General features: G+C 37.8%; 1 protein-coding gene across 4 annotated transcripts in view; it reads right to left on the bottom strand.

The window, feature by feature from the left end:
- Positions 1 to 5995: 5995 nt before the first annotated feature.
- The window catches only part of LOC107715246 (tetraspanin-18-like), a 55259-nt gene continuing 42315 nt past the window's right edge, over positions 5996 to 18939 (bottom strand). For all 4 annotated transcript variants that reach the window (XM_016521329.1, XM_016521330.1, XM_016521332.1 and 1 more), the window contains exons 3-9: positions 13667 to 13762; positions 9361 to 9555; positions 8949 to 9023; positions 8754 to 8852; positions 8430 to 8606; positions 7178 to 7261; positions 5996 to 6427 (exon numbers count right to left, since the gene is read on the bottom strand). In XM_016521329.1, coding sequence (XP_016376815.1) covers positions 6380 to 6427; positions 7178 to 7261; positions 8430 to 8606; positions 8754 to 8852; positions 8949 to 9023; positions 9361 to 9555; positions 13667 to 13762 — 774 coding nt within the window. In that variant the 3' untranslated portion in view covers positions 5996 to 6379. The remainder of the gene's footprint in view (positions 6428 to 7177; positions 7262 to 8429; positions 8607 to 8753; positions 8853 to 8948; positions 9024 to 9360; positions 9556 to 13666; positions 13763 to 18939) is intronic.

Here is an 18939-nt window from a genome sequence, read left to right as displayed (position 1 = left end):
GATTTTTCGGAAGACTTCAAATGCTGACAATCTGCAAAAGAATGTGTTCATATTACAGGTTTGAGTTCTCTTATGTGTTTATTTGCTCCTAGAGATTTTGTTCACTGTCAATTTAATTTAGCCGTGATCTTATTTTGCTTGTGCTGGGAAATTATGTTTCATCTCACAGCCACATGAGGGCGGCAGACATATTTTCTCTGCAGATTTAATCTAAAAAACAGAGGACTTCACAAAAGCAGCAAACCTGGGCTGTATCTACACAGACATGCATTTTATTAGAATTGTATTATAATGTTAACCACATGCGTTTTACCCTTTTTTGCCACAGCCAATCACAGATGATATTGTCTGTCTTTTTCCTTGTTTGGCATATAGTTCTTTCTTCATAACTATCAAAATGACTAGAGACATTCAAACTTACTTCTACTCTGCAAATACTTCTCTTCAACGCTGAAATATTTAAGACATTTAAACAGTTGTCTTCGTGTGGCCTGTTGTCCTCTCTGAAACAGGTCTGGGTTTCCTCCAAGTTCTCTGGAGGAACAAAGACATTCAGGTCAGGTTATTTCATATAGAGGTGGGCTTAAATGGTACAAATGTGCCTTATAAGCCCACTCTAGACTTTTTACATTTGCAATTAGAAAGCTTGTATGTATAATGTATATGACAAATGTAAATTGTATATGAAATAAATAAAAAAAGTAAATGTATATGAATGTATATGACAAAACATTGAATGTTTAGATCTTTGGGAAAGTTGTTAACATAAGAAAAATTGGTGTGGGTCACTCATAATGGGTATCATCACTTACCGTAACCTCAACTCTGTGAGCCCATTACTGTTCTCCACAGCTCTACAAAATCACCTCTCTGATATCACTGAACATACTAGCTCTATAGATATTCTTGCCAAATATAATACCTCAATTTCCACTGTTCTTGATACTCATGCCCCTCTCAAAAGAAGACTGGTACCTTCTAAGCACACATCACCCTGGTTTACTCCTGTACTTTGCATCATGAAGGTTGCAGGTCGACGCCTTGAACGCCTGTATAAGAAAACTGGTTTAAGTGTACATCTCACTGCTTACAAGAGCCACATTCAGTTATATAAATCTGCAGTTAAAATAAATTAACTTTAAAAAAACAAACAAAAAAAAAACAGAAACTCTGAGTTGGAAAAAGGATCACCCCCCTACTAAAAATGACTTGTAAACTATTTGGTATTTGGTACAACAGACTCTACCTGGATCAGGACATCGCTCCAAACTGGATGAAAGAGCCAGGAGGAGAGAGGCTACCAAGAGGCTTACAGCATCTCTGAAGCAGTTACAGGAATTTATGACAAAGAGTGGTCATTGTGTGTGCTGCCCTCTGCCAGAAAGTTGTCAATGGGAAGAAGGTTTACCTTCCAACATGACAATGACCCAAAGCACACAGCAAAACTGACCACACAGTGGTTGAAGGAGAAAAAGGTGAATGTCCTTGCATGGCCTATCAGACACCGCTGAAAATCTGTGGAATGACTTGAAGACTGCAGTCCACGAAACGGTCACCCTCAAATTGAACTGAACTTTAGCAGTTCTGCAAAGAAGAGTGGGCAAATATTGCAAAGTCTAGATGTGCAAAGTTAGTAGAGACATATCCCAAGAGACTAAAGGCTGAAATTAAAGCAAAAGGTGGTTCAACAAAATACTGACACAAGGCGGTGATCCTTTTTTTCGACTTTTCGACTGGGGTGGTACTGGACACTGGGTAGTTAGTGACTGGAGCTCTGTGACCACGTGGCCAAGAGAGGGAACTCGGTGACCATTAAGCCATGATGTTACCCCAGATGTTAATGCCACTGCCGTTTATTTGGGGGCAGTGGCACTAACATATGGGGAGGCCATTTGGATCCTTTGTGATCTGGATGGCCTGAGAAGGAGAGAGATTTTGGACTGGGGTGATGTTGATCACGGGCTAGTTTCTCTGGGACCAGGACTCTGTGACTGGGAGGCTGAGATAGACAGCTCTGGGGCTGGTGCAGCTGAGACAGCAACTCGTGGAATAAACCAACTGTGACAAAGAACTCTGAAGTTGCCCTAAATGTTAATGTCACTGCCATTGGGGCTCTGGGGCTGGTGCAGTCGAGATGGAAGCTCAGGCAGCAGCCATAAAATGAGCTCTTTGGGCAGCCAACACAGCAACTTAGGGACTGTGACAGAGAACTCTGATGTTACCCCAGATATTAATGCCATTGCCATCTCTTTGGGGGCAGTGGCATTAACACCTAGGGAGGCCAGCTGGATCCTGTGGGATCTGGATGGCCAGAGAGAGCGCATTGGACTGGGGATGCAGTTGGCCACTGGCTAGTTTCTCTAGGAGCCAGGATCTGTGACAGGAAGGCTGAGCTCTGTGGCTGGTGTAGTCGAGATGGCAATTCACGGACCAAGCCAACTGTGACAAAATACTCTGAAGTTGCCCTAGATATTAATGCCACTGCTGTCTCTTTTAAAGTGTGAAAGTGAAAGTGACGTGACATGTGGCCAAGTACTCGGAATTAGAGAGAGAGAGAGAGATCTCTTGAACTGGCACCAGTTAGGTGGCAGCCATTAAAGGAAGGTCTAGGCCTGAGGCAGCCAAGACAGCAACTAGGTGACCAAGCCAGCCATGATTAAGAACTCTGATGTCACCCCAGATTTTAAAGCCTCTTTGGTGGCAGTATCATTAACATCTGGGGAGTCCATGATTGGACCATCTGGGATCCAGACCGCTGGAAAGAGAGAGAGAGCGAGAGGACAGGGTTGCCTTTGGGTGTTGGCTACATCCGTGTCTCCACCTCTGTGGTGACCATGACAAGCACTCTGGAACCAAAGCAGTCTGAGGCAGGCAGCTTTGGGACTGGCATGGTCAAAGTCAAAAATTCTGGAAGAGAGTTGTACTTGGACACTGGTTTTCTCTAGGGGCATGAAAGGAACATCTGGATCAGCTGTGAAAGGAGCATCCCCAGGGGTTCCTGTCATATTAATGACCCTATTTTACAGTGTCTCCTCCACATCTGCAACCTGAAACAGAAGCAGACGTCACGTTTATTGTCTAAATATACTACTTTTAGGACATATACAGTACTTGGTCAACTTAAGTTTTTACAATAGATAAAGGCTCGATACCTTAAACCATTCGTGGAGGAGGATCTTGCCTAACTGAATCTGCTGTCAGGATTACACGGCAGGAGACAGCCTCTCAAATGACAGCTTTCAGTACAAAAATATAGGAGAGATGTCTGATTACATTCATCTTCACATATTCTCTGTTTAATAACGTTATTCTCAGTGATGAGAATGAATTTTGTATGATTCAGAATTATAACTCGCCATTTAGCTCTGATAAAGTGCTCACCTTTTGATAAACCATCTTTGGACCAGAGGTTTGCCTTGATGACATCCGGTTCATTGTTGGATTAATAATCTCCACACACCAGTGCACACAGAAGAAACCACACTGTCACTGGCTTGCCATGGTACGTTCCCTCCATTGTGTACTTAGGGGGGGGGGCAGTACAGATCTGTGCCGTAAGGAAAGAGATTTGGTCTGATGTGCACGTTTGCGTTACAAAAAAGGTTTGATGCTCCTATCTTGATACAAGGTATTGAGAAGAAATTGAGATAATACATACATAAACAAATGATATGGCGAGTTTGCAAGGAGATCACCACACCCAAAGTCGATCAGCTTCACTTCAAGGGCATCCTGGTTAAATGGCAGATTCTAGTTTGATATCGCAGCACGCAGTGAAAGCAGTGTGGGTTGCCTGCCCCATGACAATCCACGTCATTGAGGCCCCCTCCATGGCACTCCACAACACCAAAGAGGTGTTGACCAAACTCTAAGACCATGATGTAATCATCAGGTCGATCCTGCTAGTCCAAGAGCTTGATGATCTCAGAAACCCTGGGACCTTCACTGGCAGGAATCATCAGGGCTACTACATCAGGGTTTGGGATGACCCGGCTAAAAGACACTTTTTTGGTACTTAGCTGGAGGTGGTTTACCAATTAGGCCATTCTTAAACAGACCACTGACAATGGCTGTTTAACTATTGAAAAAACATTTGTAGTTTAAAGTTTATGTTAATATATTTTAAACTGAAAACAGTGACCAAGACGAAAAAAAAAAAAAACAGAGAGCACAGCCTACTTACAATGGTGGTATACACCACATTCTCCGTCTTTGTAACAAATTTCACTGCTACATGAGGAACAAAACAAAAAACAGGAATTTCTGTACGGTTTCACATAAAGTTTCACAAATTTTAATTCCAGGCATGATTTTAAAATTATGCATGTTTACAGGCCAAGTGCTTTAATCAGTGGATGACACTAAGAGGGTTTGTAAAAGATAGAGTAATATATTACAAGGATGACGATAAGACTAAACAACTTGCTATCTAGATAATGTTAGCAAAAAAAAAAAAAAGAGAAAAAAGAAAGAAAAAAAGAAACTTTGGGGCCATCTTCCAAACGACTCCCATTATACACTGCTCCAAAACCTCCTTCGCCCAGCAAAATTTCCCCAATTTCATTACGACGGGAATTGATGGCTGTTAAAAGATAAATATGTATAGTCGGCAAAAAAAAAAGTCAAGCAGTCCAGAAGAGGTTTTATCAAGAATGTGTATGTTGTGGCAGTAAACAGACTCAGAATTCTCATCTCCACTTTCATATCATTCTCCAAATACACAAGATCCTCTATTGTTGTGATTGGAGTCTGACACAGATTGGGCTGGAGGTTGGAAGATGTCGACACTCCAATCTGGTGTAGAAGGTGCTGGAGTATAGGGAATGTCGATGCTCCAATCAGATGCAAATCGGACTGTTGGCATGTCAGTCAGATGCAGATTGGTCGGGAGTCGGGGAGGACGCTGTTGCTTCAATCATGTTCAGAGCAGACTGGAACATGGAGGACATTATCATCATCCTCAGGTTGGTCAATCGGGAGAACATTAGGGTCATCTGCCACCTCTAATGAGAAATGTCCCCTCCAAAACCTTTTCTTCTTTTTAATGGTGTCCTTCTTCCTTCCTCTTTCTTTTTTTACCATCCACATCCTCCTCTCCAACACTAACTGGATGTGGATTGTTTTCCACTTTACTAGTGGGAGATTGTGGTGGTGTACCTTGAAGGTATTTGTACATGCTGCCACAATCCTTTATTGCTGGTTTACAACATGAATTGAGTTGCCCATATTCGCTACTGTTAGTGAGCTGCAGAATGAGCAAAGTGAAGATTTTTTGCCCTTACATGCTTTCACATTTATTATGATGTCACATTATAGAACCCTCTGCAAAATTCTGTGACTTCCAGTTTATGACCATGTGTTTCTATGTTAATATCGGGAGAAATTTTCAATGTCAGTACACCCCATTGACCCGTTCCACTGTGTGGGTGCAGTAGCGTGTTTAGGCACCACACAAGTGCATGGGGCCCCGCCGCCCAGGGGTCCTCCCCAGAACACAATGTCTACCGAGGGACTGCATTTTGTGCTGTTGCCTCATTTCTGCTTAGACTGACAATTAATACAAACACAGGTAATTAAAGTACTTGACTTAGTTGTAAGAAGGAGTCAAAACTATTAACCTCACATAAAAACAAATAAATGAATAAATAAATAAACAAATAAACAAACATAAAAGGCACATACTTGAAGTCATGCAGACCTGGGTTCTTTCATTTAGCAGTTCATAATGCCAATGTGGAAACACTTAAACTAAAGCTCGGACTCCCAAAGATCGGATTTATGGAGACTGAGCAAATGGTTCATCAGAGATTCCTTTAATGTTAGTCTTATCTTCAGTACAAATGCATACACATCAACTTCAGCTAAAATCACAGAATTACTATTTCAATAAACATCACAATACAAAAACAATGCTGGTCTTCAAGCAAGGAAGAGGTACATTCACCCAACACACACACACACACACACACACACAGATATCCAACATCCACGCAGATTTTTACTAAAAGCACAAATGCCTATACAAACAAGCCAGCATTACTTAGTATAAATATTCTTCATCCAAAATCAGTGCAGCACCTTCTTCATCCGTTTTTCAGGCTTTATCTGGTCTTTTAACACCTGGTCAAAATTACGCATTGGGCTTTCTGACAAGAAGCCCAATAAATCTTCGCAGTATTCAAAGAATGTTCTTTTTTTATCAATGTTTTATTTTGTTACGTTGTACCTCAAAGGTCCAGCTGTGAAGTACAGGTCAATGATTCTTTGTTCCTTAATAATTTTAGAGATAAAAAAAATGGCGTAAAACATTCTTTGACAAGTGGTTCAGTTTTCTTTTGTGGTGTTTTCCTTTTTGAAAAAGTCTTTCGGTGAACTTGATCTATTGGATTCCCCTGAACAAACACATGGCGAACACCATTGCGAAAAGCTGTTTAGAAAAGAAACACAAACATCTTATGTAGATTCATATGAAAGGAAACAAACAATTATGAACCATTCAAACAGTTTTGCTTATTTTAGTTATAAAAAAAATTCATAGAGAAAGATTCAATCTTAAGGGCCCCTCACATGTTAAAAAAACATCTACTCAAACTTCATTCAGCTTCTCTGCTTAATTGAAATGGTTCCTTTGATTAATTTAATTTGTATGTACAGCATGATGATTTTAGGTGACCGTGATTTCACCAAGTACAACATCCTTGTTGATCCTGGAACAACATTCCAATTAACCAATCAGAATTAAGGGATAGCTTTTCAGGAAATATCTGTTTTAGGCTTACGATCAGGGTTAGGTGCTTCTACACCCTTGTTAATCAGCTATCATTTCACACTGATTTTAGGAATAAATTATGGGTAGGGTTAGGTTTAGGGGTAGGGATTGGGTTCAGTCTATATTTTTGGACAGTAATGTTGATCCAGGATCAACAAAAGATGTCTTACTTGGCAAAATCACGGCGACCATGATTTTACTCGAGTGAAGTCACTCCATTCAGCTGTCTACCTCCAGCACATTACCACATGAGGGCAGCAGTGATTCAATTTAAAGGACTAACTCGGTTCTGTTCAACTCAAACTCGTGTATCTGTGGTCATTCTCTCAAGATCTGTTCCATCTTTAACAGTTTTAAACAAATTCTCTGAGATAATATCAACGGAGCAGACATTATGTAATACCTTACCTCGATCGTGAGTACAACAATAGCCAGGGCACCAGCAACATAGATGTACATCTCAAAGTAGTCCACAACCGCTGAATAGCAGCCCTGCCGATCCAAACAGAAAGAAAAACATTTTAATTTGTACAATTTTGTGAAATGATGCCATTATCTACTCACCTATACATGTTGTCTGTAAATCTCAAAAAACAAAAAAAGTGACGCAAATAAACACCTAGTAGTGCATACGACTTGTGCACTATATTCAGCTGTGACTAGTTCATTGAGTTTGAATTAGTGAATGAATCATTGCTTTCCATTAGTTCTATTCAGTTAGAGCTTTTTGTAGGTCTTTTCAAGTTTTCAGACTTCTCACAAGCAACAACGGATCATATTTTCTTTTATACTTTCGAACAATTGCTCACTCTCACTTAAAACAAAACCAACCAACATTTAAATCTCTTAATAGAACAATACAGCTGAACAATTGGTATGTTGTTAAACAATAGTACAATCTAAATCCAGAGGATCACTAAGGCATTAGACATTCAAGTATGACTTTTGATACGGCTGCTTTGAATCAATGTGTATTGTGAAAAGTGCTACGCAAATAAATTTTGACTTCACTTGCGACTTGAATGATTTGAACTAGACTGGTCAATTTGATCAAGAATCAAACGGACTCAATGATCTGGTCTCAAATTAACAGCTCACTGAAGGAGAAGATTATCATTAAACAATGATTCAACAATGAGCCTGTTCTTCACACAAAGCTATCAAATGACTCCAGATGACTTCAAATATAGCTCACAAGTCATATGGACGATTTTTATAGTGTTTTTTTTCTTAATTATGAAGTTAAACAGCTGTGAAGTGTGTGAAGATTTTTTTCAAAACAACACATTTTGCATTTCACAGATACAGTCATAAGGGTTTGGAACGACATGAGTAAATGACAAAATTTTCCCAACACATAATTATCAGAAGAAAATCTTGTTCTTTAGTAAGTTCACATGAAGTATGCATGACTAGAGGACAACCCATGCGGACTCTCACTTAAGTTTTACTGCCCCTGCTCGCTTTCACAGAAACTCTCACACACGCTCACATTCCCCAGACACTGAGAACATGGAAAAGCACTAGTCAGCACTGAGGCAGCTGAAGCAGAGTGGTAACACTATTCCTCTTTTCCTGTTTTCTGCTCTAGTTAAATTTGAGCTATGAGCTTTTGAGCAGGCAGAGGGGATGTGACGTATACAACAGTATGAGAGCCCACCTTGTTGTTCCGGTACAGCATGCTGCCTGACAGGCATTCCTCCCTGTTACTGAAGCCTACTTCTACGAGATGATTATTCCTACGGCAGCAGGCCTCGGGCACCACTTCACCGGGGTTTATAAACCTGAAGATGCTTTCCTCAAAGTCTTCTGGACTGTTCACTCCACAGCAGTCAAACTAGAGGAACGCAGAGACAGGTGAATATGAGTTAAAATAAGCTCATTTTTGGCTTGGTGTCCATGTTTTTTTTTTTTTGATGGGTTAAATAAGTTTGGTAAACGGTGATTCACAGTAGCTGATGTTTGAGGAACAAACAAGACCTACTGTATTCATAATGGCGTTCCACGTTGATGTGAAGACATCAGTGTTGTTGTAGCCTTGGTAGTACCTCTTCAGTTCCTTAGTGAAGTATTCTCTAGTCAGCTGCACACCCATGCACAATATATATATATTTTTAGAGATATTAGCCGCACACAGAACACATAAATCTGTCTCAACATGTTGGACATGGTCACTCACATGTTCCCGGAAGATGAAGGCAAGAATGGCTGCCGCCAGCTCTGCCAGGAATATAATGAGGATCAGCATGAAGAACTGAAGAGAGATGCGGATTTTGTCAGTGTTTGGGTCAAACAACCGTATTTACTAACTTACCGAATGCTGTCTGTATGAATAACTGAAGCTGAATGTAGTTAGCACTATGAAACAGGACTGGCTATTCTGCTAAACTGTAATTTGCTACACTCTTAAAAATAAAGGTCGAAAAAATGGGCTTTCGCAACAATGCCATAAAAGAATCATTTTGTGTTCCCCAAAAAACCTTTCAGTGAAGAGTTCTTAAAAGAACCATTCCTTTCTTGTAACCTATGTGACAGCAGCTTTACTAAGTGTTATTGAAACATAACATCCTCTCCAATATACTGTGACTCACAAAAAGCAGCAAACACTTGTTTTCTCGTATGGCTCCGCAGCAGCCCAGGAAGCCCAGCAGGAAAAGCATGCCCCCCATGGCCAGGATGATGTAGACGCCCGTGAAGAGAAGGGGGTTGGCGGCCACTATCTCCCTAAAACCTGTGGGGTCCACCACCACCCATACCCCAACACTAAGGAGGAAGGAGCCACCCAGCTGTGGAGATTAGGAGATAAAGAAAGAAGCCATTTAAGATTACTACATTACCGTTTGTGCCATTTTTCACTTTTCTACATAAATTGAAAAAGAAATACATTTCTTCTCATTATCCTGACAAGCTAAATTTAATTTTAATACATTTATTTAAACTTATACAGTATATACAGTAAAATTAGGGAGGTTTACCAAGGCTAGATAAAGGAGCTATAGTGACAGGGCAACATTATCACCATATGCAAATAGTTTGATGCATTAAAACATTTGGGAGTAACATTTAAAGGCATCCCGGAGCACAATTATAGCTGAAATATATTTAGACTTTTTCTAAGTATAAGTCAAGTATACTTAAATGTCATTTTAAGTATATTTCTGAGAAGTACATAAAGCCAATTTCCGAGAAGTACATAAAAAGTAGACTAAAAGTATACTTTCCTATTTTTAGTTTAAAAGAAGTATACTAATAGCACACTTGAATAAACTTCTTTTTCGTAAGGGATAGTTCACCCCAAAATTAAAATCATCATTTACTTACCCTCGTGTCATTCTAAACCTGTATGTTTTTTCTTCTGTGGAACACATTATGAAAAATGTCTCAAAATGCTCTTTTTGTCCATACAGTGGAATTCAATGGTAACCATAACTTTGGTTTGGTTACCAACGTTGTTTAAAATATCTTCTTCTGTGTTCTACTGGATTTGGAACAACATGAGGGTGAGTAAACAATGAATTTTGGGTGAACTATCCCTTTAGGTAAACATTTAATAACTTGTTCAGTAAATGATGCTAAAATGTTGGTCCAGGCATATGAATCTCAAATGAATCTTAATTGTAAATAGAACAGTTAACATGAAGCCACTTCACACACCCTTCACAACATCCAAAATAATCGCCTACCAATTATAGAAACAATTTATTACAGTTCAGACATTTTGCATTCTTTTCATGGGGGTTTAAGACTCTTCAACAAAGGAAAATTTTTCAGGACATCAGGAAAATATATACATTAGTATTTTCAGCATAAATGTCCAAAAACATGCCATTACCATGGTATGTGTCTAGAAAAACAAGGTATGTTTTGGTATTTGTTTAAAGACGTACTACACCTTCAAAACAACCGAACGTAACACTTAGCAAATTCTTAAAACAGCTCAAAAATTCTACTAATGGCACAAAATAAAATACACTCTTACATTCAAGACACATTTTGTGAAAGCAATATCCACTAATAAAATAACAATTTTTAAACTGAAAATCAAAAACTAATGATGGCTGATTATTTTGCAGTGCAGGATTAATGAAAATTATTGTGCACCACAAATTGCTGAGTTGTACGCACATTACTTGGTAAAGTGAACACAAACGTTAACGTGCCACTGAGAAGAGAGAGAATACTAATGGGTTCTACTGCTGAAAAGAAATAATTATTGGTAAACGGCTACTGAAAGTGAACGCTTCCAGAGAAGAGGGGGAAGGTGAATGGATAGAGGAGCATAAGGAGTTTTAACACAGCGAGTCAAAGACAGTCGAGTGGGGGCTGGGAAATGCTGCTGTTTCTTTGGCAGTTCCCACAATCCTCTACCTGTCAAAGTGATACCCTTCCTCCATACAATCGTTCATAGTCACACACACACACACAAATGAAGGTTTGAGCAGACACCAGACTGGTGATTAAGCAGCTCAAGAAGCATGTGTGTGTGTGTGTGTGTGTGTGTGTGTATGGGTTTGTGTGGTGGGTTTTGAGATAAGAGCCTCACACAAAAACATGTTGCTCAGTCTCTCTGCCTAACCAGCCAAACCTGGGATTCTTTTCATGGATGGCATTAGCAATGTGTCTGTCAAGCGGAGTCCTGTCACAGCAGCTATTTTTGTCATAAACAGCTTGACTGTATCACTAAATTGGTGTTTTAATAGTTTTTAGGGTTGATTAAATATGAGAAGCTGTTTCTGGCTTGTTAAATGGATTTTAGAGAATTATATTAGCTTTTTTTTTTTAAAGAAACAAGCTATTTTATTGTTAGCATTGCACTTACGTGTGTACATCACATCACATTCTTGCTGTTGGGAGATAATTAATTCAGTCAAACGAAATGAGTCCAAATCTTTCTCTGTCTATGCCAATCCCACAGTGGGCATTTATGTTGTCAACCACACCAGACTGGTGATTAAGCAGCTCAAGAAGCATGTGTGTGTGTGTGTGTGTGTGTGTGTGTATGGGTTTGTGTGGTGGGTTTTGAGATAAGAGCCTCACACAAAAACATGTTGCTCAGTCTCTCTGCCTAACCAGCCAAACCTGGGATTCTTTTCATGGATGGCATTAGCAATGTGTCTGTCAAGCGGAGTCCTGTCACAGCAGCTATTTTTGTTATAAACAGATCCCATAAACAGCTTGACTGTATCACTAAAGTTGTGTTTTAATAGTTTTTAGGGTTGATTAAATATGAGAAGCTGTTTCTGGCTTGTTAAATGGATTTTAGAGAATTATATTAGCTTTTTTTTTTTAAAGAAACAAGCTATTTTATTGTTAGCATTGCACTTACGTGTGTACATCACATCACATTCTTGCTGTTGGGAGATAATTAATTCAGTCAAACGAAATGAGTCCAAATCTTTCTCTGTCTATGCCAATCCCACAGTGGGCATTTATGTTGTCAACCTAGACAGATGATCAAAGAAGCACTTTCTGTCTCTTCCCTTTTTCTCTTCCTGAATCTTCCCCTCTTTTGCTTTGAAATGTTTAAACAAGTAGCTGTTATGCTACACATTTGTGAATCATAATAGTCTACAGGCTAGATTTTGGGGGAAATATAAAGTCAAAGCATACCTTAGTGAAAAAGAAAGTACACTTTAATATACTTATTACGTAAATAATATACTTAATATGAACTGAATGTAATGTTTTCAGACAATTGCATGTTAACTGCAATTAAATGAAAATGTATTATAGTTCAAATTTATATTAAAAACAATTAGTTAGTCCACTTAAATAGGACTTAAGTACATCTTTATATGTATTTTCATAATTACTTCTGTTGTCTTTGAAATACAGTTAAAGTGTACTGATGATTGTACTGACATGCATTTATGGTAAACTAAAAGATGCTATAATTTCTATTGAAACGTGTATGTCATGTATTCAAATATATTTGTAAGTACACATTTGTAACTCACAGAAACTTAATTTGCTGTAAAGTTGCTTTGCAATGATTTGTATCGTGAAAAGCGCTGTACAAATAAATAAATAAAACTTAATGTTGAATTTGCAATTTAACACATTTAAAATATATTAACTTTAAATGTAATATCAAATAACATACTAGAGTACATGTGCTTTAGTATATCAGTCAACACATTTATTTCAATTTTATTTTAACTACATTTATTTGATCAAAAATAAAAAAGTAAAATTCTGAATTATTGCAATTTAAAAGTTTATTTTGCAAGTTTATGTTTTTTTTTTAATTCCTTTGATGGAAAAGTTGAATTTGCAGCAACCATTAATCCAGTCTTCAGTGTCACATGAACCTTCAGAAATCATTCTAATGCTGAAATCATACTAATAATTTTGTTATTTTTATTTCTCATTTCGTATTATTATCAATGTTAAAAACAGTTATGCTGCATAATTTTTTTGTGGAATCTGTGATACAGGGTTCTTTGAATAATAGAAAGCTCAAAAGAACAGCATTTTTTAAAATATAAATATTTTGTAAATTTAATCAATGTAATAAAATATTACATTTTAATTCTTAAGTATTAATTAATTAAGAAAATAATTAATTTCTTTAAAAAATGATGAGGACAGAGGTAAAATATCAATTAGTCTTAATAGTCTAACTTTTCAGGGTTAAGTTGATTCACTTGGCGGCCATCTTGGTAGCATTCACAAGCAGTTACTGGTCCAGCTAAAGCACATTCTAAAGTAAATAAACTCTATCAAACAAGTGACTGGATGCTCTAAATGAAAGGCAAAACTTCTATTCATTTATTCACCATATTAAGCAAGAAGTTTCTCACATTCAGTTCTCTATGAGTTGTCTATTTATTTCCCTTTATACTCTGGTAGATCAAATGTGAAGTGTATGTCAAGGTCTGACAGATAAATACTCACAAAGATAAGGAAGTTGAAGACAAACATGAGGTACTTGATGCAGCTGAGGCAGTCTCCTTCCATGCTTGTCCCCCTCGCTGAAGCCTCCCCGAGCCCCTTGGAAGAAAAACAAACATAGCATCATCTCTGAACTTAATCAGAAAAACTCACAAACGAGCCTTTCATCTACATACTGACACTCAGCAAAAAAACATTTGTATTAAAGCGATCTAACTTAAGAGGTTCATGCAGTTTGTACCACATTGAAGATGAAGAAATACTAGCATCAAAAAAGGCTTTTCAGCTAAATCCTGTATTCAAAGTGCATTCAAACAAGGTGAATTCAGGGTTCCCAAGTGCATAATAAAACAGCCATACTATATTTTTTAAAGGCACAGCCTCCCTTTTAGTGTAATTAATGATGAGAGGCTCTTGTGTTTCAGCAGACCATCCCTCTACCTGAAAAAGCACTCTCTGGGATGAAGGCCTATTACGGCACCACTTTCCTTAAATTAAATGGGGCCTTTTTCATTAGTTCTAGGCGAGTGCTAACAGCCAGCACTAGCAGAGCTACCCTACCATTACTCAGACAGCACAGAGAAGGTGTATTACATGAGGGTGTCATCCTTAAATACATGTTTGAGTGCAACCTTATCTCGCTGTGCAGTGCTAATACCACAAGTCTTCTTGCAAACAACAATACACGATGGATCACAAGCATTATTAATAGATATAGTAATCATAGCAGTGAGAACTCTGTAGAGGAACGAGGCTGAGGGAAAATCACTTGTGTGTTGACTTGGAGCCATAAATAGAATGTGGCTTGATGACACTAACCATGACCTTTCTTTTTGAAAGGTCATGGTTTCTTTTTGAAAGGTCATCCCTCCCCCCTCCTTCTTGTTTTCTTTGTATTTTCCTATCTTGTCAGATGCTGTCCCATTATGCTCTGGCAAAACTTTCTCAAAAGAGGTTTTAGGCTCGCCCAGTGTTGTTTTTTGGCTCACCCTGTATCACCCAAAGTGGTTTCCTAGAGCTCTATGAATCTTTATTGAGGAGATGAGTCTGTATCTGCCAAAAATGGAATCATCTACAGCAGGGGTTTAAAAAAACGGAACTGGAAGGGGGTCCAGGGAAAATTTAAGTAGTATAGAGAGAGAGAAAGAAAGAAAAAAAGTATTTATAATGTATTTGTATGTATGTATGTATATTTGTATATATATGTTTATCTATATTTACATAATTTAAAAATACATATTTTTTAGAGTTGTCAAAGTTAACATTAAGTTAACTTTAAGTTTTTTTTTTCTGTTTTAAACTTTTATATGTATTACATTAGTCTAATAATGACCAAAGACAGGAGAAAAAAGATACAGTACACTGTCAACATAAAAAGTAAGTATTCTCCAGATAATATTGTAATCATTTGATTCAGGATTAAAACAGTGACAATTTAAAACCCCATTATTTAGTTTAGGAAACAAAACAAAATTTATTTACTATAATATGACACTTAAGTACAAACAGGTCTTTAAACATTCGGAGGGCCCTATTATCAAAAGTGTCAGCAAAGTGCTTATAGCACCCTCAGGGCAATTTGTGTTTTAATTACCCTCATTCTTAATAAAGGCCAAACCAGGGGGTTTTAATTAGGGTTGCATAGATTAAAGCTTTCATTAGCAGCATCTGATGATCTCTCTTTTATCATTTGATATGTTCTTTGCAGGTCGGCAAAGCCATTAGCAGCTGGACGTGGGAGTGTGAGCCGAGAACAGCGTAAAAGCTTTAAAAAAGTGATCCTGCAAAATTTGGATCCACATCTGAGAAGGCGTTTCTCTGGTTTTGTGTAAAAACTTCAGCATGATGCTTAGCTTGCTGAGTACAAGAAACCAACACACACTCCCAGTTGGAGCTCACTGGTGTAAAGCTTCTTGGATCCCAGTATAAATCAAACTGCCTGCGGATCGGAGCTGGCTCTGGAGAATGTGCAGAATAAACAGGGTATTTTTCCCAAGACTCCCACAGCACTGCAGTCATCATCAATCAAACACACACATAGCTACATATAACAGAAAGGTCTGCAGTGAAACTACACGCTCGTTGCAGCACATTTATGCAGTCCAAAGAGCTTCAGTGGTGAAAAACACGCAAATCCAACAACACGATCGAGACTGATTTGTGTTTAGCTCATTATTCCAAAGCCTGGGGTCTCTGATTATGAGACCAAAAGCACAGTGTGGTTGTTTAAGTTCCATGAATTGTCTTTGTAGTCTCATATACAACAAAAGCAGAGACACATTCATCAAAAGTGCAGAAATATCTGAAGCAAAGCAAAAGTGAGGCCAGATCAACAGCATGGGTGTATATGAAAGAGACTGTTGCTTGTTCTCTCACAGACATTAGATGACATGTAAACAGTCAGCACCCACAGAAAGAAAGAAACAAACACACCCTACCCACACTTTCGATTAAAACTAAACCCATACAACACTTCATGTGATCAATTCACTGCTATACAATAGCTAACATCACAAAATCTTCTATTTTTATTTTACTGACCTACAATCTACAGGAAAAGTTATTCTAGTTTAATATTTCCTGTTTGCATGACTTTTTCAGTCTGTGAAAAACAGCAGACATACCATCTCAAATTAACAGCAAAAATGTAGATAAGAACCTTACATTTGGATGGGAATAATTTTCAGAAATGTGTTATAGATTCACAACTTCAATAATGATCCCTTCACTGCATAAAGATTCCCAAGTAGAGGTCAATTGTAAGGCACTCATTAGTGCAATTGTTTTTCACCCATGTTATCTTCGCATTTCTGCAATACAGAGATAGAATGCTTATGCAAATCAGTTTTTATGTGCCAACAATATTTTTGTTTTCATTCTCTTTAAACTTTGCACTTCTGCAATTCTGTATACTTATGCAAATCAGATTTTCTCTTTCTGCTAAGAATATTTCCTTAAATAAAACAATGGCATATTACAATTATTTTGAGGACTTGAATATTTATGCAGTATGCACTTTTCCTGTATTGAGTGAAAACAGAATGTTGGAAGAGGTGTGCTATTATTTTCCTATGCATTTACAATTTTTTTAAGCCTGTTTTGGTGTACTGTTTTTGTGTTGAAGCAGGTTATGAGAAGGAGGGGTAGATCAACTCTAATAAAATACAAAATAATACAAATAATACTCATTAATACTCTTTAAATTTTCCTAAATAATATTTGAATCAGCAGTTAAAATCATTTTGGAAAATTCTAATATTACTACTTATTGTTTAGGTAGTAATGTTGTTTTGAAACAACACCAGTGTTTATGGTAACTGTAAACTGTAAAATGACCATAAAATAATGATTAAAAAAACTTTACAGTTCAAAAAATGCAGTTTTAACAAAAGCATTGCTTTAGAAAATCATAAACCTCACATTTCAGCCTTTAAACCATTTTTTAAGAAAAGAGACAAGGGAAAAGACAAAATTATAATATATTATGTATTTCATTTTTCAAATGGAAGAAGGGCAAAATGAAGATGCTAATTCCCTCTCTGAGAGTAGAGTGAATTTGCCCCAAAACACATACAAATAAAAACCTCCGTGGAATTTTAAAGTATTGTATAAATGGCCTATTTCAATATCAGAATTATGAATTTGTAGGTATACATGGGCCAGTAAGCAATTACCCTAGAAACTAGATACCACCCAGAACACCCTAGCAACCACATAGCAACAACCACAACGCCCTAGCATTGTTGCTGAGAGTTCTACAAAGGCAATTACCACTCACATATTGAAAAAAAAATAAAAAATTGAATTTGCAGGCTAAAAGTCACTCATCCTCGCTGAGGTCTTCCTTTTGAAAACCACACTTTTTTAAACAAATAGGTTGAAGAGACTCTCCTTAAAGTTGATACTTTTAACTTGATTAATCCACTGTCTGCTTTAGTCATTCTTATGCTGCTAACTGGGACAAGATCATTAGCTGAAGGACAAGGACAGTGTGTGCTGGTCAGCCTTCCCCCATCAGCCATGAGCTTGCATACTTTCATTTTTCAAATGGAAGAAGGGTAAAACGAAGATGCTAATTCCCTCTCTGACAGTAGAGTGAATTTGCCCCAAAACACATACAAATAAAAACCTCCGTGGAATTTTAAAGTATTGTATAAATGGCCTATTTCAATATCAGAACGATGAATTTGTAGGTATACATGGGCCAGTAAGCAATTACCCTAGAAATTAGAAACCACCCAGAACACCCTAGCAACCACATAGCAACAACCACAACGTCCTAGCATTGTTGCTGAGAGTTCTACAAAGGCAATTACCACTCACATATCCTTCAGAAAATGAAAAAAAAAAATCGAATTTGCAAGCTAAAAGCCACTCATCCTCGCTGAGGTCTTCCTTTTGAAAACCACACTTTTTTAAACAAATAGGTTGAAGAGACTCTCCTTGAAGTTGATACTTTTAACTTGATTAATCCACTGTCTGCTTTAGTCATTCTTATGCTGCTAACTGGGACAAGATCATTAGCTGAAGGACAAGGACAGTGTGTGCTGGTCAGCCTTCCCCCATCAGCCATGAGCTTGCATACATAAAGAGCAATATAGCATGAAACACAGGATTCACAAGAGTAGTGAACTTCCTCACCCTCAGTGAATTAGATGACTCCTAATTGTTCTTTTCAATGCACAGCTTGAGCAGCTAGTGACAAATACGCTATGTCTGTGTGAGAGAGTGTGTGTGTGTGTGTGTGTGTGTGTGTGTGTGTGTGTATCAATAGTGCTCCATTCAAGAAAATTCAGCAAATCAACTTTTCTGTGTACATTTTTTTAATGCATGTGAAACTGGAAAACATTCTAGCTGTGTTAGGGGAAGAGGTATGACAGCATGGTCTACCCAGCAGGCATATATAGTTTCTTTAATGAACCTCCAATTAGGGCAGAATAAGTCACATGATTCTCAGCTTTGAAGTCTGCATAAGTTAAAGCAGTTACAGCATGTTCATGAAGAGACCAGGTACCTCACATGTATCAGGGAACATAGTAATGACTAACTGCCATATATGGCTGTATAATTAATGAAAACTTCAGCCTATAATGAGCCTAAAGCTTTTAGTGGTTCGTCAGTGATCATTTGGATAAGACAAGTGATAAGAACCAATGGATTTCTTGTCCTTTGAAGGAGAATTTAAATGTTGAATTGGACACAAAATGCCTGCAGTGCCAAAGCTCATTCATTAGACCAGCTGACTCAAGAACAATGACCTGATTTAGATATTTAGA

The sequence above is a fragment of the Sinocyclocheilus rhinocerous genome, unplaced genomic scaffold (assembly GCF_001515625.1).
Source record: "Sinocyclocheilus rhinocerous isolate Xijiao unplaced genomic scaffold, SAMN03320098_v1.1 scaffold659, whole genome shotgun sequence".
Taxonomy (NCBI): domain Eukaryota; kingdom Metazoa; phylum Chordata; class Actinopteri; order Cypriniformes; family Cyprinidae; genus Sinocyclocheilus; species Sinocyclocheilus rhinocerous.
This window is presented reverse-complemented; position numbering and strand designations above follow the sequence as displayed.